The sequence below is a fragment of the Buceros rhinoceros genome, unplaced genomic scaffold, assembly GCF_000710305.1.
Source record: "Buceros rhinoceros silvestris isolate BGI_N320 unplaced genomic scaffold, ASM71030v1 scaffold11630, whole genome shotgun sequence".
NCBI classification, from domain to species: Eukaryota; Metazoa; Chordata; class Aves; order Bucerotiformes; family Bucerotidae; genus Buceros; species Buceros rhinoceros.
The window spans coordinates 31,763-52,078 of NW_010388017.1; the positions used below are offsets into that span (position 1 = coordinate 31,763).

The following is a 20,316-nucleotide window of genomic DNA, read 5'->3' on the forward strand; positions in this document are numbered from 1 at the left end:
TAACTGAGTAGCTTCCCTTGGCATATTTCTTGTCTGCAGCTTTGTTTCCTCTTCAAAAAATATCTAAAAAATGCTATACAGAGCACTCAGAGGGTTTTATGGCAGCATTAAGAAAATGTTAATTAATATTTTTATTTTCAGCTCTGACACCCTGTGTGACATGTACACAGCTCCCCCCAGTGTGATTGCAGGCTTATTTACCTCATGGTAATTTTTCACGTTTTAAAGAATTCAAAACAAGATTAAGCTTTTAGTGCACATACATTTGCACCTTCTTGTTAATCTTGTGTCTTTGTCTGCCTGGCAGTTTCTTGGCATTGTCCTTCATACCTGTTGTGTCTTGTCTGATGACTGGAATTCTTTGGTGGTGAAGCTGTGTCATCAGCCACGTACTGTACCTGTTGGGAGAGTGTCATCACCCTCTGTTTCGCCTCTTGCCTAACAGAACTTACGTGTGTTATTTCAGGAAATGATTAACGATTCTCTCCCTCTTCCAATTTCCACCATCGTAATAGTGAAACCAGCAAAAATGCTCAACACCAAGCTACACCCACCAGGACTGGTGCAGTGGTGAGCGTTAGGGTGCCCGTGGTGGTGTGAGTGAGGGAACTGCTGACCGTGGAGAGGTCAGCAGAGGCCCTGGAGCTCATCTGCTTCGGGCAGAGACAGCTCTGCAGGTAGATGTGACTGCCCAAGGCCTTGCTGGACACACTGTGAATGTGCAGCTGCTCGTCACTGCTGGGTGTCGGTTCTGATCTTTGGTCACCTTCGTTACAATGGTTTTTCTCCTTCTGTCACATGGGAAGTTCCTTTGCTGCAGCTGGTGCCTGTTACCTCTGGTAGTTTCAGCATGCTTCTCTCTCAAGGCAGTCAAGCTCCATCTCTGAATTTGGACTCAGCCATTTGATTCCCCTCAACCTTTAAAAACCCCTTTTCTTCCATGCACACATGTAGGTCTTAGACTGGTAGCAGTGAGTTGGACAAAAATTAAAGCTTTTCCATTTGTTCTCGATCACCATTACTCATTAATGAAGGTACCTGCAAGTCTCCAATTTCATCTCCCTATTGTGTTCGATAGCAAACTCGAGTATCTTATTCGTTACTGATGCTGTTATCTGCACACTTTAACCCAGACAGATATCTAACAATGGATACTGGCTTTCTGAGCTTGAAATTTGAAATGACTCTCAGAAGAATGTATAACTTCGTAATCTTATCTGTAACAGTGACATTTGCAAAATAGGAGTCCTTGAGTGCTGTGAGACTGGTAAACATGAATCCCTGTGAAACAACGTCCTGCCTTTGCATGCATAAGACAATTAATCTTTTCTTTTAATGTTTGTTGCATTATGGATGTCTTCCTTCTGCTGAATGCAGCGAGTAATCTGCATTTCGACAGTAGACTTTGAAAATAAATCAGGTTGCTGAGTCACTTTCATTTCTGGGTCTGAATTCTGTGCAAATGATGACTCTCTCCTAACTGCCTGCTGTAACCACATCCCATTTGTCTTTCTTAGAGTCTCTCAAGTGTGCTGCCTGCTCCGGACCCCTCTTTAGCTCCCAGTTCTGTGTCTGTGAATCCTTGTTTCCAGTTAACTACTCTGAGAAGGCCGTGAGTTCCTGCGCAGAGGCAGGAATGTGGAAGTTCTCGTTCTGTAGGCAAAGCCACCTGGGTGAGGTGGAAGGATTGGAGGACCAGGGTGGAGGGCAGCTTGGGTGGAGAACAACCACAGCACCCTGCAGCTTTGTCTTTTGGGAATGTGTAGTCTCATCCTACAGCTGTTGGTTTGACTTGCCTTGTAATTTTTTTTTAATTGTATTTGAACTCGGTTGTTGCTAAAAGTGTATCTAAATAGGTGTGTGTGAACACGTATGTGCTTCTGGTCATGTGTTTGAACATGGCCTTTGCAACCTCATGAGTGTATGAGTCTTGAATCAAAGCATTGCCTGATGAGTCCATGGATTCGTCAGCATTGTCACAGATAAATTTATAGTATGAGCGATTCTGCACCTCTTAAAAGGTACAGAATGAGTAATGCATACCCTACACAAAAAAAGGACGTTTGGTACTTAGTAAAATAGTATTTACAGTATAGAAAAAGGCATGTGGTAGCTAATAGCTGGTTTGGTAGACTGAGAATTTAATTTGTGTTCTGTACAGCTGCTGTTGGGTGTTGACACAAATGCAAGTATATACATTTTGTTGTCCTGCAGAAAAGGCGTGTTTACTTTCCTTCTGAAAAGCACATGAGAAAACCCTGAATTTGTGCTCTAACAACAGGGCGCTTGAAGTCCCAGAGCAAGAAAATCAACCTCCGTTTCTTGACCATCATGCTTGCACCTCTGTGACATTTCTTTGCATCCTTGCTGCCAAAGGACAGCTCACATCTGGCTGACTCTTTGCTTTAGATGTTGGAGTGTCCTGGTTTGGGTCAGAGCAGAACTCACTCTGGTCAGTGGTTTCACTGTCCAGTTCAGACTCTGCTCAGAGATGGCACTTTCTGAAGATCATGGCATGTTTTTGCAGACAGTCTGCTCCTAGCAGTGATAATGCTGGATGGTCACTGCCACGGGCTGGGATGCAGAAGGGCTCTTGTTTGTAGTTTCTCCTGTACAGACCAAGGCCACTGTTAATCTCGTATCCCACATTGGGGTGCAGTGAGTGAGAGGTTGCTGCTGCGGGGAGGAGCGGGCAGGACAGGTGACCCTACACTGACCAACCAGGAGTTCCATCCCATAAACGTCATATCTTGTATAAAGCTGAGGGAGCACAACGGTCCATCTCTATTCTCCAGCGGCCGGTGTCTGAGGAGGACTCTGCCTGATCTGCCTTCGATCCCAGGCTGTGCATCCCGGAATCCAGTTCTGGAATCCAGCTCCTGCATCTGGTTCCCGTCTGCTGCTGAGCCCAGACTGGGACTTACCCAGTGCCTGACCATCACTGGTGACTGTGACATGGTTGACGGGGGGGGGGGGAGGTGTTTGGTTCAGTATTGGTGTTGTCTGTATTTGTATTTAGTTCGTTTTATTGTTACTATTTTCATTAAGGCAGTTTTAGTGCTCCAGCCCATGAGTCTCTCTCCCTTGTTCCCGTCCTCTTCCCTTTGGGGAGGGAGGGGAGTTCATAGAGACCATCTGCTGTTCGTCTGGTCCTATCCCTTGACATACATAAGTACATCCAACGTTTTTTAGCTTATTACCTGAAAATTTAGGATGAACATTTTGATACAGGATTATGTACTGTACAGGTAACAAATGGGTGTGTGTGCCTCTGCATTAACGGGTCACATCAAGGGGGTGTACCAGTGGCAGCATATGGAGCATGACTCAGTCTGAGCAGCACTGTGCTGTAACCACGGAAAATCCAAGAGGGGGGATCTGAGAGGTTAAGTGGTATTTTGTTTTTTTTTTTTTTAAATTTATTTCATTTTATATTTTCCCCCCACTTTGAAGTTTGGGACATTTTTATCCTCCCTCTCTGTCAATATTTTTTTACCTGTTGTGACTGACTTGGTGTTCAGTTCTTCACCACGGTCTGCAGCTCCAAGGCCTTAGCCGACCTTATGCCCTACATGTTTTCACATTCAGGATTTGCCATCCAGGTGTCTGTGGCTTTGTGTGGGGGTGTGAATACCCGCATAACAAATGGCAAACAATTCAGCAAATTTCTGTATGTGGTCAGCTAGGAAGCAGAAGCTGGGTGTATCTAAATGGTAATTAATGTTTGACAGCTGAAATGAAAACATTGCAAAGCAATGAAAGAATTTAAAACACTGCATAATGGAATGTTTTTGAGGTTGTAAGGCTATTGGGGGGAAAACTCTGTTATTTGTCTCAGTAACTTTAAATACACTTGGTGTGTTATTAGGATAGGGGGAATAGGAAGGGTTTCTGTCTGTGGCCCCTCATTTTGTAGACAGGGTCCAAGACCCCTCTGCTGCAGGTGGCAGAGCACAAGGAGAAATGGTCCTGGTCCCTGCCAGCCCCAGGGGAATCGCCGGGCCTCCAGTCCCAGCTCGCGAAAGGGCCCAGCTCTAGGTATGCCGCTCTGCTGCCTGCTCTGTCTGCTCTTGGGCGTCTCTCTTTGACTGTCCAGCTTGCCTCTTGGTGTGCGAATTGTAGCACAGCTGATGTAGCAAGAGCAAAAAAAAAAAAACATGGTGAGGAGTCTGATGTTTTCATTTTTCTTTTTTCTTACCAGATATAACTGTAATTCTCATTTTGGAGTGTGTTGTTACATGTTTCTGCTAATCTCTTGCTTACTTGGACTTCAGGTGAACCACAGGAATTAATATCGTGGCTTGGCTGCAGAAAATTTTCAGGTGTAAATGAAACCATTCGTTATATTTATTTAATATCTTCCTTCCCTCTCTTTTTGATCCTTCGTATGAGAAGCGTGCATGTGTTTGCACACATTTGAGAACTCCGATCTGTGCCAGGGCGTTGTAAATCCAAGACCAAAGTGCTGTTTATGAGTTACACAGCGTGGTGCTCACAAGCGTGAACCCATCTGATACTCTTCTTTAAATAACCTGACCCCTTAGAAACCACCAGATACTAATCTCTGTCTGAATATTTGTCGCTTATATTTCAGACTGCACCTACAACCAAATCAGAACCTGGAAAAAAAGGCCAGTCAACCAAGGTAAGCACTTTCTATTCACCTTTGTGAGTTGCTGTACCTTGGTCTTGGGCTCTTGTACCTTGGAAAAAGGCTCTTTGCTGCTGCTCTGCCCCACATGATCGGGAGTGGACCGGTGTGCAAAAGAGCAAGGAGCTGACAGGTGTGCGAGGGGAGTGGTTGGGATGCTTTGTCTCATCACAGAAGTGTTCTGTTGACTGTCTTTAAATCTGTCTCATGCTTATTTAGCTAGTGTAGATGGTGGTCCATGGCATGAATGGTGGTAAGGGGAAATCATCTCAATTTTTAATTTTATGACAGCCAACAGACTCTCAAAATAAACAGCCATCTGAAGAGAGGCAAAAGGAATCTAGTGGGGTAAGTTATATAATTACACTCCCTTTTTAATTAGAGCTTCTTCTTGTATTTTTCTTTTTCCTTTCTTCCTTCCCTCCTTCCTTTTCTCCCTCCCTTCCCTCACTGCCTTCTCTTCTTTCTTATTTTTCTTTAATTTTAAAAAACCCCCAAACCAAACCCAAGCCAGCCCGTAAGCATTTCTGTATCTAATGGTAATAACTTATCTCTACACAGGCAAAAAGCCAAATCTCACCTCCTGTGACAATGGCTTCTAAACCAAGTAATACAGGAAAACTAAACACCCCCCCTGCTGACCAGCTGCCACCAGCGACCTCTGTGGAGACAGCAAAGGTATAGTTGGAGCTGTCCAGTTGGTATTATTTATATTGTTGAAAGGGTGAGAAATCCATATCAAGATGGGTTCTCCTGCTGAGTATTGCAAAGTAAATCTGGGCCTCCAAAAAATGTGGAAAAGCTCAAAAGCTCTCTTGTATTTAAAGGTGTGTATCACAAACCTCCTTGTGCCACTCTCCTTGTGGATCACTTTCACCACAGCTTGTGCTGCTCTAAAATCTGGGACTTAGAAACTTGACTCTTTACCCACTAATTACCTTAAACATCCTGAACGTGTTGCTTCCAGCATTAACAAACAAGTGTCAGCTGTAGGTAGAGCTGCCCTGCTAGGTGGTGGTAATGGTTTATGCTTGGTGATCCGTACATTGTGACTGCAGGAGTCTGAAAAAAACTAGGAAGAAAGAGAAAGGCTGGCGTAAAAGATTCATTTCAGAGGAGAAAGTGGAGAAAAAGCTGGAGCAAAAGTGTGTAGAGTCAGGATCTAGAGGCCTTCTGGTCTGCATGTGTTCTTGTGACACGGCCAGAGTAACATGAAGGACTCCTGCAGCTCTGCTACATCCCACTCGTTCTGTGGTAAACAAGAATGTCGGTATGCAGAGGTCTGCCTCTTGTGTTGGTGTTGCTCCTGCGCTCCTGAAGAAGTTTTCACTCTACCCTATTTGAGCCATGTTTGCTGCTGGTTTTCGTGGTGTATTGAGAACTATGGGTGTAAATGAAAGCTTTCAAAAGAGACTTAGAGTCCTCACAGTCTTTCCACACTGCAGATTTCTTCTACTGGGAAGGTGAAAGAAAGAGGCAGAGTATGTAAAATAATGTCCTTTCTGTCTCAGCAAAACCACACTGGAAACAAAAGTGTCTCCGTGGCATCACAGGAAGGTGGTGGCTCGTTCTGCCCCAGCATCTGTTCACTGTTCAGCTGCATTAGCCTGTTGCTGAGCCCAAAAAACCATGCATGGCCTTAGAGTTAGGCAGTTTAGGCTGGGCTCAGTGTCATTGAAGCTGCAGCTACTCAATTTTCAGAGCACTCAGCCTGCAGGTAGAACCAGCTGATTGTTTTTATCCAAAACGTAAGTGAAGAAGGACAGTAGATTCACGTGCCTGAGTAGAGCATCTCTGTTTTACTTTGGTTTTTCTCTAGAATTTTTAACATAGGGCCATGTGATAAATCCATCTGTTTGTTGTTCTCTTTCTTCTCCAGCCTAAGCCTGAGAAGATGTCCACAATGGCAGGTGAGGCTGGCACAGGTGCTACCGATGCAAGCGTGGTTGCTGCAACTGATCAGCCAAGTATTGAGGTTGGTAAACGCAGTCCCAGACAAATGCTTCCCCCATGAAAATGTCTCAGAGCATTTGTCTCTCCAACATTTCACAAGAGATACGTTGGTAAGGGCTGTAATGTTGCTAAGTAGCAGATGTGTGGTGGTGAGGGACTATTGGAAGGAATAGGTACCAAGCTAGTGGCATGTCATCTATGTTTGTCAAATAGGAGTTATTTAGAATCACTTTCACCACAACAGGCATAAAATTAATTACTCTTCATTTCAGTTATGTGTGTGTATGTATGCATGTGTATCAGCTGGTATATAAATGCGAATGATCCTGTACTGACACTGGAGAATGAATTTCAGAGTAGTTCTCACTAACAAATCTGTCAAGTGCAGGACCTGATGAAAGAAAGCTTCTGGTCTGGTTTCCAGGAGTTTTCTACAGATTCATCAGATCGTTTTTCCTTTGTACAACATGATAACTTTATAATGGTTTGCTTGTTTTTCAGACTGGTATGGATGAGTCGGCACTAGACAGCCTGATAGACACCCTAGGTGAGCTTGCAGAAGATATGCCTGCTAGTCCTGTCTACACTGGTCCAGAAGTTAAGGTAGTTCACATTTGTAATTTTTGTTTTTTAGAAAATTCTAAAATTATGTCTGTGGTTACTCACTTCTACATTAATCCAGTATTTGTTGCTTTGACCTGCTGAGAGGCAAAACAGAGTTTGTACGGTTGAGTTCCAGTGTTGTTCTCAATAATGCAGACGTGATACTGGTCTGTGTGTATTGCAGTAGAAATCAGTGAGGTGTCAGCAAAAGAAGTTTATTGTTTTTTGAGATGTCTTCCAAGTGTGGTCTTCAGTGGATTTACAAAAGGCAATGAGGAAGGTGTAAGAGAGGTTTCATTTCTACTTGAGGAAGAGTAAACCACAGAGGATTTTGGGAAGAACCTGTACTTTTCTGAGCTAGAATGGGAGATTAATGTAAGAAGGATTATGATTATAAGCTCTGGCTCAGTGTAGTACTCATCCATGATAAAAATTTTAGAATTCATACATAATTAAAATCCACTCTAGGTACAGCAGTATGTTCTATGGCCTGAGACAGTGAAGTGGCCTGCGTTAGCGCAGAAGGGTCTGTCAGGGGAGATACAGGGTGACGTGCACTGTAGAAGCAAGAAGGTTTTCACAGACACTGCTAGTCATGGTCCAGGACTGCCCCCCTGACCCAGCCAACCCCCACATTTTCTTTTCAGAAGTACCACTATAGATAGCTCTACATTACAAATGGAACGAGCGTACAGAAACATTGATGTGTGGTTTCTTTTCATAGGAGGATATATTGTCAAGATACTTGGAAGAAATGGGTAAACGGGAAGGTAGTCTCCCTCCAGAGTATGTTAAATTGTTGAAGGTTAGTGAAATAAAAAAAAATGCTCTTCATGCGTGTTTTATTTCATATTGTAAATTCCTGCTTCCCATTTATTACAAAATTAATTCTTGTTTTAGAGCAAAGGGGATGGCAAAGATGAAGTCCCACCAAAAGCAGATGAACTAGATGAAGTAAGATTTATTGTTTTATATTGGAAGGTGAAAATAACACCGTTATCAATTTCCTAGGAAAATTTGTGTATTGCCTGTCTTGCAGAAATCCCAGAAAGTGGGATAGGGTTGTGGAGTGCCAGATAACATAGATACTGATAAAACGAAATAGAACCTGGCTCAGATGTTTTTAATAAAGAAGTAGGAATTTTCAGGACATTGACTGAAGCTGGAACAAGTCAAATAAATGCTTGTTAAAATACTGGGTGTAATAATAACAAAGGGAAGAAAAAGTAGCTGTACATGCAGGAGTCTCTTCCTGGTGTCTTTAGCAAAGATTACTTGAACTTGACAAAGGAGTTCTGTAAGCCAGCTTGATTTTACCATTTATAAGTTTAACATATAAAAATAAAAGCTTATCTGAAAAATTAATCAAGCAGTGAGGGGAAAGGTTTGGGGTTTTTTTTTTTGTGACAGCAGCCTGTCCTTAGGCGTTCGTTTTGTGAGTGAGCATGGATTCATCTTTTAAAGTGAGTTTTTGATATTTGAACTTTCATAATCATAACCTAGTGTGCGTTTTCTTGCCCAGAAGCCGATGACTGTGGATGAGCTCGCAGAGGCACTGTCGTCTGACTTCACCTGTAGCCCTGCTGCTGGCAAAGAGAAGACGACAAGTCTGACAGAGGTACTGATGTTTTTCTTGCTGTCACATGCCTTTATTGCAATAAAACATTGCCATTATTATCTTAATACTTCACTTTGAAGTGATTTTCACGGTCTTCCCTTTCTTGTTGTTTTTTTTGTGTGATTTCATATCTCTCATAGAAACCAAGTAAGGAAGGAGAAATCATGCAAGCACAAGAAGCAAGTTCAGTCAAGGCCTCAGTTCCTCCTAAGGAGAAGAAAACAAAATCAAAAGAGGTATAAATAGTCATTCTTGGACTAGTTAACTTCTGACTACTATTTACAAACACGTGTCTTGTTTCATGTGTGCTTGATCTTGTAAAGATAGAGCATAAAAGATATGTAGGCTAAAGCCTGCATCAGTTTAAAGAAATAATGAAATGGTTTGCATATTTTCTTAAATACAGGAAATTAAAGATGAAGCAGTGGAAGCTCTTCTTGATACTCTTGGTGGACCTGAACCTGAACCTGAACCTGATCTCACCCCTATTGTGGAGGTGTCCGAGGTACCACTGTGCTCCTTTTTACAGCAGTTTTCAGACTCTCCCATGAAATCCTGAATCCTCTTTGTTAGATCCTGTACAAATGTGTAAAATAATGACAGAGAAACTTCCATAGCAAAGGCCTAAGGAGCGTCTGAGCCTTACATAATGAAGAAAATTAAGAAATGAAGAAATCCTCAAGCACTGGGTGGAATTTATAGCAAGCTTTTGGTTTACACATAATTGCTCTTTGATTTTTAATTAACTTTGGGGGGGTTTGGTGCTTATACTCCTTTTTTCATCAGACCCCATGACCTTTCTAATTTGGTTCTTGCCTTTTGCTGTGTTGTCTAAGACTTTAATTTTTCTTCAACAGCTAGGTTTTAACAGTAGCCCAGTGCTTTCATGTTAAGCTCTGGCTTTTAATCCTTTTTCAAACTCTGCCTATAACCTGCTCATACCAGTTACTTTCTTTGTCTTCACTTACAGCTGAGACCAGAGAAATGACAGAGGGTAGCAGAAAATAATTTGTTGTCAAGAGAAGATCAAAACAGAGTGTGTTATATTGGAGATAGATTCAGTCTGGGCCTTCAGATAACTTGGTGGATGTGTTGTTTCATGAAGGAGAATTAAAAGCTGTGTTTCAGTAGCAGTCATGGAAAATGATACAGAATCATGGCTTGTAGAAACAGTTACGAAAGCCAAGGAAACGTGTGGTTTTTGTACACACCCAAAATTCTAAACGCATATGCCATGAAGTTACAGCTCTGAACAGCGTCTGAAGTTTTTTAGAATTTAAAACAATATTGCCATATTCATTCATGGCATTGACTCTTAAACCATGATGGTTTTACCACAGGAGTCTGAGAGCTGTAAACTGATGAATTTTAATATCTTGATACATGGAGTAAGTTTGTCCGATGCTTGCACTTCTTCAAACAGTAGGGTGAGGATTCTTGGCTGTGATGTTGAGTGTGCTTTGAGTTTTTATTTTAATTTCCTTTAAGTGATTTCTTTTTTGTTCTTTCTTCTTGAGGCAAAAGCTAAAGAGAAGAAAGAAGAAAAGGTTGGAGAACGTGATGATACAATACCTCCGGAATACAGGTTGACACCAGAGCTGGTAGGTTTTTCATCTCTCCATTGCTTTGTAAATAGGGTGCTGCATCTGACACCTTTGGTCACGAAGGGGAAAGAATGTGGGGAAAACAAGCAAAACGCATATTGAATCAAAGGCTTTCTCCTGTTGGCAGTTTTTGTATCTCCGGTTCCCTTCCATTGTGGGCATGACTGAGTTTTTCAGGCATTCTGAGCAGAGACCTGATCTCCCAAGGTCACACGTTCCTTCTCCAAGAGCAGTGGTTCCTATTTCTGGTAGTAATCCTGAGTGTTGTAGATACATCCCTGTAGAGAAGTGCTCTTGGAATCACATTGTAATGTAACCTCCAAGTACCATTGTCAAATGGTACAGAAATTACACTCATTTTTTCAGATCGTTGCTTCAAGTGATGGAGATTTGTTCAGGGTTAAGCACAACAGAACTGAGATGAGTTTTCTGTAAAGTCCAGAACTGAAGATTTTTATGGCAGTTATTGGTACAACTGATGTTAGCAAGGCTGTGGTACAGACTGGCCTTGCTGGGGCTGAATATTAACGTGCTGTTTTGAAAGGAGCAGCTGTACCCCTCCCTTGAGAGTTATCAAGAGTACCTGACTACAGACCTGGGATTTAACTCCCTGCTTGTTCAAGTGCAAAAGTTTTGTCTTAGACACTCAAAGCTTGTTTTGCTACTGGTTTACTATGGAATTAATTCTCGCTGTTCATCGAAACTGATAGGAATGAACACTTCTTGGTCTCTCGACCAATTGGTGTCGTGCTGACATCGCATTTGTTTTTCTTTAAACCACTGACCTGGCCTTGTAAGAATTCTCCATGTTTGGGGCAATTCCTGTTACAGTGTCACTGATTTCCTCTTGTGTGTATCATTTATTTTATATTGTTTTACTAGTGATTGTGGAGTATGGCACTTCTTGTGGCAGTGGGGAAATGTCAATAATACTTACTTTTCTTTTAGGATAAAGATGGAAAACCGATATTGCCAAAGCCTGAAGAAAAGCCTAAGGTTAGAAAACTGACAGTATTGTAGGAGTGTGAATAGATATCTTGTTCTCTCCCTCTCTGTCATCACTTCTCTCTGCCCTTACGTAAGTCTCTTCATCTGCTTGAATGTTTGCTTCCTTGCACAAAACCTGCTGAAGTGTTGAGTGAAAACTGGTTTTCTTGGAATTTCTGGCTGTGAAGGAAGAGCTCATAGTAAGAGAAAGGTTTAGAGATCACTGAGATAGGAGAGAGCTACAGAAATGACTGCTGACACAGAGAAGAGCTGTGTGGGGAGCTAGCATAAGGTTTCCTGCAGAAATCTGTTGGAGTTGTTGAAGTGCAGAGAGAGGTGAGGCAGGAAAGTCTTTTACTTTCTTGGCAGTTTCCTCTGTTTAGTCATCAAATGTAAAGGAAAACAATTGGAAAGAAAGAGAAATCTGCTGTGGCCATTTTTCTAATCACAAAGAACAACCTGAACTTTGCAAAAAGCATCGGTTGTGGCCTAGAAATTGCAAGATAGAATGAAAAGATGGAAAGAGAAAGTTAAAAAGACTAATTTAAAATGCATGGAAAGAAAGCAAAAATTAGGAAAAGCAACTGTTCACTGAAGAAACTGAGAGCTTCACTTTGGAAATACCATAAGTCGAGGAGTGCTGTGAAAATTCTAACCGTACAGGAAACCTCCCTCCTTCTGAAATTAGTGTGGAGGTCAAGTGCAATCAGTGAGAACGACACAGTGGTTTTTTAGCAGCAGTGTGAAGTTGTTTGTATTGTTCAGGCTTTAAATGTGGAGGAACACAAAGGCAGCGATGGAAAGGCTTCATGTCTCTAAAAATTTGTGTGTCAGATCTTAAATGTGCAGTCACCTTGAGCTGGTAACATATGATAGCTGCTCAGAGGAACCCTGCCAAGCGTGTCATTAGAAGAGCAACTATGTTCTCAGGGGACCGGGCACTCGTATTAGAGACTGGCCTTCCTCTTCCATGGGGAGGTGGCACATCAAAAACCCAAGAAATGCGCCAAAAGTGGCATGAGTTAAGGGAGATTGGTTCTCAATGTGACTGAAGTCCAGTACAAAATGGAAGCAGAAGACCCAAACCAGCAAAACCAGAATATTATGTCAGGAGCTGAAAACCTTCAGTTCTTACAGTTCTTCTTTGATTCATGGTGAATGTAGAGCTTTTCTTCATGATTCAACTAGGGCCTCCCCTCTGCACTCCCTTAAGCACATGCAGCTTCTGTGAAAAAAGCTGTTACTACCTGAATGCTTTTTCAGTTTAGGGGGTTGAAAAAGGAATTCAGATGTTATGAAAAGTGGGGCCTTGTGTGATGAGACGTTTTATAAAGACTTAGGGGCACTGATCAACAGAGGAATGGAAGTGGGGGGAGGAAATAAGACACTCCTTTAGAAATGTCATTAATTTTACCAGTTGGACCCAAACCCATCAAGTTCCACATAGCATGTGAACAGCCATCACTGCGAGCTAGATGTAAACATTTTAGTGTAAACAGTCATTTGAAGGACCCAGGAGTATCAGTAATAGATCACAGGAGCATGTAGGTCACGTAGTACTAGATCACATCGTATCAGCAGGTCGTAACAGATCACACAGCAGGGAACTAAAACTGCTGTTCATTCACTTTTCCGTAAAACTCGGACAGGGAAAACCTCCTGAGGGTCAGCGGTCAGTGCACAGGCATCTCCCAGGTGACACTTCCTCAGAGAGCTCTGCTTTGGCTGGAAAAGAGGAAAAGAAATTAAAATGGGAGAATCACAATCTGATGGTGGTGCTTTCCATGACCTATGCATAATTTATACCTGAAATACGATAACATGATGCTGCTACAGTGAACACTAGTAAATATTGGCCTTATTTTTTTCTAATTAAAGGGTTGTGTTTTCCTCTTCAGTGGCCTTGTAAACACCATTGAACATAACATTCTCTATACATACTGATTTTTAATAACAAAGCAACCAACTCATTCTGAAAATGAAAAAGTGGTTTTCTTCATTTCAGGCACTGCGAAATTCATGCTGTTTCATTGCATGTAAATACGAAAGTTTGTTTTTCTGTGGGCTGCAGAAGTTTTCCTCCTTTCCAAGCAGTTGCAATATTATTCTTGAAAATGAAGTTAAACCTGAGCAGTGAGTCACCTCACCTGTACCACGTATGTCTTTTTTGCAGCCTTTGAGTGAATCTGATCTTGTTGATGAATTTTCAAAAGACTTCTCCTGCCCTGTACAGCCTGTGGTACGACCCAAAGTACCGAAGCCCAGCACATCCAAGGTATGTCTTTTGAGTTCACTGAAAGTGCTGACACTGGTGATTTTGCTGAGACTGGATAATGCTGGAATTCTTTCAAGAAAAGTATTTTGTTCTGTTTCTGCTTTTCCCCTCCTGTTGCTCTCCGTGGAACATGCGGTATTGGCACTTAGTCCTTGAGGGGCTTCTACCTTTAAATTTAGGCCTTTCTTTCTTTTATACTGTATTTAAAAAGAAGAAAAAGAGGCTGCTTAACAGGTACATTTGGGTTTGTGAGCATGGGATGGAATTTTAAATTAAATTGAAATGAAATGTAATTGTTCTGTTTCAGAAGGCTTCGTATCCTGTTTCTGCAAAATCTACTAAGGACGAAGCCATCCCTCGTGCCAGAGCTTGCACGGTGCAGTCTTCAGCTCCGTCAGCTGTGTCTGCAGTGAGTAGTTTCAGCTGGAGCTAGGGCAGAACTCAGCATGTCCTTTGTGCAGTGGTACAGTATTGTCAAGACTTACTTCGGTATTGTGTGTTCTTCGTCCGTGGAGATAAGCGTGCTGGCTGAGTGCTCTCCAAAAAGATGACTCCAGCACAGACTGAACAGGGAAAGTCAGTGACCTTCTTCATGGAAGAAGTCAAACTGGCAGCTCTTGTGGTCTGCTCTAGCTCCTGGTGCTTCTGTTAAAGAAACAGAACAACATGGAACATTCCCTGTGTTACCCCTGTGGGGCTGTGAGCAAGTCTTTGGAATGAAGAAGCCTGTTTCCAGAGCGGCTTCTGTCGAAGTTTCCTTGTGCCTGAACCCAGCAGCATGCAAAGACAATTAGAGAGAGTAGCATTACGGTTTTTTTGTTTACTTCTCAATTTTTACCTTAAGTGATGTGTGACTGGTGGTGGTGGTATACGAACAGAATTCTTCAGCTGAAATCTGAACTCAGAACAGTTTCTTTACTGTAATGATGCCATTAACAGGTTGGACTCGTGACAGATGAAGCGCTTGAAGCCTTGTCCAGCAGCCTAGGGCAGAGGGAGCCCGATCCAGATGAAAATAAACCTATTGTGGACAAAGTTAAGGTAAAGAAACAACCAGACCTCAAAAAATAGACTGTTGATGTGATTGCCTTCAGCATCACTGTATTTCCTCAGAACAATTTAGAGAGGATATTTTCACTTTTTTCAAAAACAAAATTCACTCATGAAACCAATCTTGTTCTGCTCAGGAAATACTGGTAGGATTTCAGCACAGTGAGTGCATTTTCTTAATAATTCTGGCAAGTACAGTACAGTAGCTCCCTCAGCTTCTGCAAACTGCATGTGCTGAGGGTCGTACTGCTGACCCAAGGCAGAGTTAACACTTCCATCAGAGGTAACACACGGTATGGTCCTCTTTTGAAAGGGACCAAATTAATGGTGAGTTATTTAAATTAGGAATGATACATAAAACTTAGGGGTTTGACACCGATTTTCTTATTTTAACAGGGAGCCTTAAATAAGTCACTGAAATAGGTGTATTCTGTCTAAGGGAATGCTGTTCTCAGTCACAGTCGGAATGACCCCATTTGCCACCCCAAACCATGGGCCAGATAGAGTCACAAAATCATTGAGGTTGGAAGAGACCTTTCAGCTCCTCAAGTGCCCCTGTTCCCCCAGCACTACCAAGTCCCCCCTGACCCCTGTCCCTCAGCACCACCTCCACACAGCTGGGAAACCTCTCCAGGGATGGGGACTCCACCACTGCCCTGGGCAGCCTGGGCCAGCCCTGGACAACCCCAGTGGGGAAGAAACGGCTCCTCAGAGCCAGCCTCAGCCTCCCCTGGCGCAGCTTGAGGCCAATTCCTCTTGTCCTGTTGCTTGTTCCTGGGGAGAAGAGACCAACCCCACTCTTGCTCCAGCCTCCTGTCAGGGAGTTGTTGAGAACCAGAAGGTCTCTCCTGAGCCTCCTTTTCTCCAGGCTAAAACCCCGCCAGGTCCCTCAGCTGCTCCTTGGCGCACTTGTGCTCAGACCTATCTCTAGGCACAGATTGTGTTTAATGGAGCCAAAAATGGAGAGGACAGCACTTCTGATGGGCTGGAGCTGTATCAAACAACATTACCCAAAGCTGGCTTTACTACTTTTTTTTAGCTATCATCTTCCATTATCTCTTCTGTAGGGGGTAGTCCTTTTTGAAGCTGATTACTGATGTCTCTGTTCAGCTTTCCTTTGCATGCAGCCCAGATAGCTGTCAAGTGGATTTTAAAAAAGTGTCAAGAATTAATACTCAGAGGTGTAGTGATGGGTCTCTGCTTGTCTAGTTACTTGACTCTGATCTTCATTGAAACTGTAGAGCTACTTCTGATATACACAGGAAGAAAGGGGCAGAGAAATGGAAGACTTTCTCAAGAGAAAAGACTTTTAATTTTTGTGAGATTTTTGTCTGGTAGTTGGATTGAATTAGACTAATTGGAATCAGTAGACTGAAGACTTTGAAAGCCTGTTCATATGCATATCTGTTGGGACGCCAGTATTTGTTTTTCTTAATATTATTTTTATTTTGTCCTCATAGGAGAAAACCAAACAAGAACAACATGAAAAACTGGGTGAAGATGAAGAAACAATTCCTCCGGAGTACAGATTAACAAAAGCAAAGGTGATTTGTTTAACGTGCTTGACTTCCCTTTCATTCCTCAGAAAGAGGATGAAACTGAAACTCTATTTAATTTTGAAATGTTGGTGTTCAGTTCAGCCGTTTTTATAGTCTATAAAAACTGCAGTTTGAAGTTGCTGAATATCTGATGTCCATCATTAGATGCCTGCATAGGCATAGGAGTGGTTTAGAGGATAGTACCTGGATAATGAATAATTCTGGCTGAGATTAGTGCACTGGAATCTGTTATTAACTTTTTGTATTTTAGAACTTAATATCACAGTTGGTCAAATTTGGTAAAAAATCCACAACTTTTCAAGGTGGTGTTTTTACAAACATCACAACTCAGGTGTTGCTCAACACCCACCAGCACTGCCCTTGTGAAAAGATGTGGCCCTTCTGGACCCGGCACCCAGGATGGCTTTACCAGTCTGGAAGTTGGGATTTTATTAATGTATTAGTTGTGCTATTTCCACAGAAACTGACACAGGAAGTAGGCCAGTTCAGAATCCTACACATCAAACCACTTTTCTGCACTAAGATATTTTAAGTTACAGCACCTGGATTTTTTAGATGACACCTTGAGCAATGGCAGTAGATGCTCAGGGTCACTGATGAGCTTGTTCTGCTGTGCAGTACCCTACCTGTCACTGAGTGAACACTCTCGGAGCACCTGTATGACATGGACATTTACGGACTGCTGTGTTTAATACAAAGGGATTTTTTTTTTTGTAGGATAAAGATGGAGAACCACTCTTACCAAAACCAGAAGAAAAATCCCAGGTAAAAATGTGAACATTCAGATGAGTGTTTCATTCATTTATTAATTACCCAAATGTCACTAAGACTTCCCAATCTTCAGTTTAAAACTGGAGATAGACTATGTTACGTGCTCAGTTTTTAATAGGTGGAAAGGTTTAAAAGCCTCTTTTTTTTTCAACAATAGCCTCTGAGTGAAAACGATCTGTTAGAGGGCTTGACAGCAGGGTTTTCCCGTTCTCCATTGCCACCTGCGCCATTACCTGCATCAACTGTAACAAAGGTGAGTATATTTGATTTCTGAAAATCTGCTTATTTTCACATTGTTTCAATAGTCAAATATTTTATTTATTTCTTTTAAAGTTTATGTGAACTTTCTTAAATAAAATTCAGGAACTAAAAATGTTAAATACTTTTTTGCAATAAATTAATAGGAGAGCAGGACTTTACATGAAGAAAATAAGTAGGTTAGTTGTCATATCTTGGTACCAGTTGCTTCTGTAAGTAATGCTTTACAGTTAAGAATTTTAAAAGTTCTGCTTGTGAACACGGACAGGTTTGGTGACATCTCCGCTTCCCTGCAGCCACATTACACCTGCTCTGACTTAAACTGTGCCAGGGTTTAACCCAGGTGGAGGATGGAACGTGAACAAATCAAGGTGAAAAACGGTCATGCAGCTCTTCTCAGGAAGGGTTTTAAATCTGAACTAAATAGAACTTCTAAGAAAAACTTCTGGAAATAAACTGTCTGGGCAGTGCATTTAGGGTGGGTGGAATATGAAGTATATTTTTTTCTCTCTTTGTTCAGCGTTATCCATGATGCTGTGTCTTGTTTCAGAGAGCCAAGGAGGGTGAAAAGCCTGCAGAGCCCTCGGACATCATCTCTGCTGCTACGGTTTCTTCCGTGCACTCCGCAGCTCCTCCAGCTCCCACCACAGTAAGCAATCTCTTCTGTCGATCCTGACCTCATGCTGGCTGAAGAGGGGAGGTGGATGCGTGGCCCATCACCAGCATAGACCTTGGCAAAGTTAAATAATCTATTGCTGATACTAGCTGTTGAGGGGAAGAAAGCATTCCCTCTGGGGAAAAAGAACGTGTGGGTTTCTGGACGGTTCCTGTTTCCTTGTCTGCGAAGGCTTTTTGTTTCGCCCAAGGTCTGCTTGCTGCTGTTGCAGTGTCAGCCTGCCTTTGAAACCTCCAAAGGAGGGATCGGGTCCTGTGTGACTCCTCCAGGGTCACCGAGGATGCCAGAGGAGGGGTGCTTTTCCTTCCCAGGGGTTGCTGTGGGTGGTTACCATGTGCAAGTGGTTCCGTTTTTAGGTGAGGGCCTTTCACCCAACCACTCCTTTATTCTTCTGGTTAGGTAACAAGAACTTCCCGTTCTTGCATTTACTGGTACCGCTGGGTGGCTCCTTCTGTCCCCGTTTTGATCCGTGCGGTGGGAGCTCCCTCTAGTGCCTCCAGCCTGGTTTAAAAGGGAAATATAAACCTCCTCCCACCGGGCTGTTAGCTGGGTTTAAGTTCTTTTTTCCTAACCAGTGTTTGAATAAAACTGGTGTGAATTAGCAAAAGACCGTTCCTGGTGTGAAGATGAAAATGTTCATAGATTGTAACTCAGATTGACATTTCCTTTAGCAGCTAATCCACAGTGCTAACGATGTTTGGAAAATGAATGACAATTACCAAAACAGTCTCTTCATAGAACTGTTCTCATTAGATCCATTAGGCTTGTCTGTAGCAAAAGAAAACCATTAACATAAATTCTATAACCCCTTGTTAAGTTATGTTTTCTGTAGGACTAAATATTCCGTAATTTTTTTCCCAGCTATTGCACTACACTGTAATTACGAAGGGAGAGATGGTTGTTCGTTGGACAGTTCATTACTCAGTACTTACATGAGCTTGATGAATTAAATCATTTCTACAGCAGATTTGCTTTCACAAATGTGTTTGTACTTCATTAGGGAGAAAAAGAAGTGGATGAAGCCTTGGATCTCCTGTCTGATTCTCTGGGGCAGAGGGAACCCGATCCTGATGAGAACAAGCCACTTGTGGATAAAGTAAAGGTAACAAAAGACATTTGAAGATTTTGCAGTCTGGAGAAAGGAAAATAAGCCCCCCCAAAAAAAGAACCACCCCAAAATTTGAGATACTTACCTTACTTCTTACATTTTAATTTTTTAAATGGTACACTGTAATACTTACACATGGAAGAACAAGGCATGTGATTTTCAGATGCAGGAGCATGATTACTAGAAAAAAAACCCCTCACTGTGAAGTTGTCCTGCATGTAGGCATAACAACTGCTCTTCCCTCAGCTGGATTAGTTGTGTTGTAAAAATGTTCAGTTAGTTAATATACTTCAGCCACTTGGAGGTGAGTGTTGAAATACTACAGGGAATTTGCAATTATTTCATATCAGTGCCTTGTCATTACTGCAATTATTTTTCAGGCATCTTCTCTTTTCTCCATTTCTACTACTAATTTTGTGGCCTTTTTGTCAAACTTAGACTTCTATAACCCCACAAATACCAAGTTCACCAACAAGGTGTTCATTTAATCACTCCCATTTTGTAACTGGCTTGTTTCTGCTTGTTTTGTCTTCATTCCATCTTCCTTCATGTCATTATATAAAGACTTGTCTGCTAAGAAGAAAAGCAGACAGATTTCTGCGCAATACTGATAGTAAATTGTAAACTGCAGTACTTAAGGTGAAGGACATGACTGGGGAAAAAAAAATTGCCACAAGCTGCCCATGAATTAATTTAGGCTGGAATATAGGAGGGTATTTCTAATCTCAGACCAGGCGCCAGCACAGAAGTTGTTGGCTGCTGCAGGAGCAGGTGTGTACAGTCTGCGCAGCATCATCCCTTGCTATAGCAAGAAAAAAAAATCTTCAAAATGTTAACAAATACAGAAATATGCTTAAAAACCTGCTGTTATCTAACCAGGTGCTGTGTTTGGTGTGTTTCTGGTGTGTTTGCCAGAAATGAAACCAGCATAAATTGAGAAATAACCGTAGTGGGAGGAACGCTTCCTGACTTGGTGCCGTTTCCAGGAGCTCATGGTGCTCCATCGTCACCCTGCGCTGGATCTGGGGCTGACTTTGGCTCCATGGTCTGGTGGGAGTGGAGGCCACTCCCAATGGGTTTGGGTGGGAGGTGGGTAGGAGCCCAGGGTTCTGCTGACGGTGCTCGGGTGTGTTCACGGGTGAGACGCAGGAACGTGAGTTTTGTTTTAAGTGGGAGGTATGGGAAGTGTGGATAGTTCCTGCT

General features: G+C 42.3%; 1 protein-coding gene across 1 annotated transcript in view; it reads left to right on the forward strand.

Moving 5' to 3' along the window:
* CAST (calpastatin) overlaps positions 1–20,316 on the forward strand; it is a 26,430-nt gene that overhangs the window by 569 nt on the left and 5,545 nt on the right. Inside the window, exons 3-22 of the mRNA XM_010144467.1 lie at positions 4,595–4,645; positions 4,943–4,999; positions 5,213–5,329; positions 6,531–6,626; positions 7,106–7,207; positions 7,932–8,012; positions 8,108–8,161; positions 8,730–8,825; positions 8,966–9,061; positions 9,232–9,330; positions 10,343–10,426; positions 11,378–11,425; positions 13,590–13,691; positions 13,999–14,100; positions 14,631–14,732; positions 16,202–16,285; positions 17,018–17,065; positions 17,229–17,328; positions 17,884–17,978; positions 19,006–19,107. Of these exons, the coding sequence (XP_010142769.1) occupies positions 4,595–4,645; positions 4,943–4,999; positions 5,213–5,329; positions 6,531–6,626; positions 7,106–7,207; positions 7,932–8,012; positions 8,108–8,161; positions 8,730–8,825; positions 8,966–9,061; positions 9,232–9,330; positions 10,343–10,426; positions 11,378–11,425; positions 13,590–13,691; positions 13,999–14,100; positions 14,631–14,732; positions 16,202–16,285; positions 17,018–17,065; positions 17,229–17,328; positions 17,884–17,978; positions 19,006–19,107 (1,716 nt within the window). The remainder of the gene's footprint in view (positions 1–4,594; positions 4,646–4,942; positions 5,000–5,212; positions 5,330–6,530; positions 6,627–7,105; positions 7,208–7,931; positions 8,013–8,107; positions 8,162–8,729; positions 8,826–8,965; positions 9,062–9,231; positions 9,331–10,342; positions 10,427–11,377; positions 11,426–13,589; positions 13,692–13,998; positions 14,101–14,630; positions 14,733–16,201; positions 16,286–17,017; positions 17,066–17,228; positions 17,329–17,883; positions 17,979–19,005; positions 19,108–20,316) is intronic.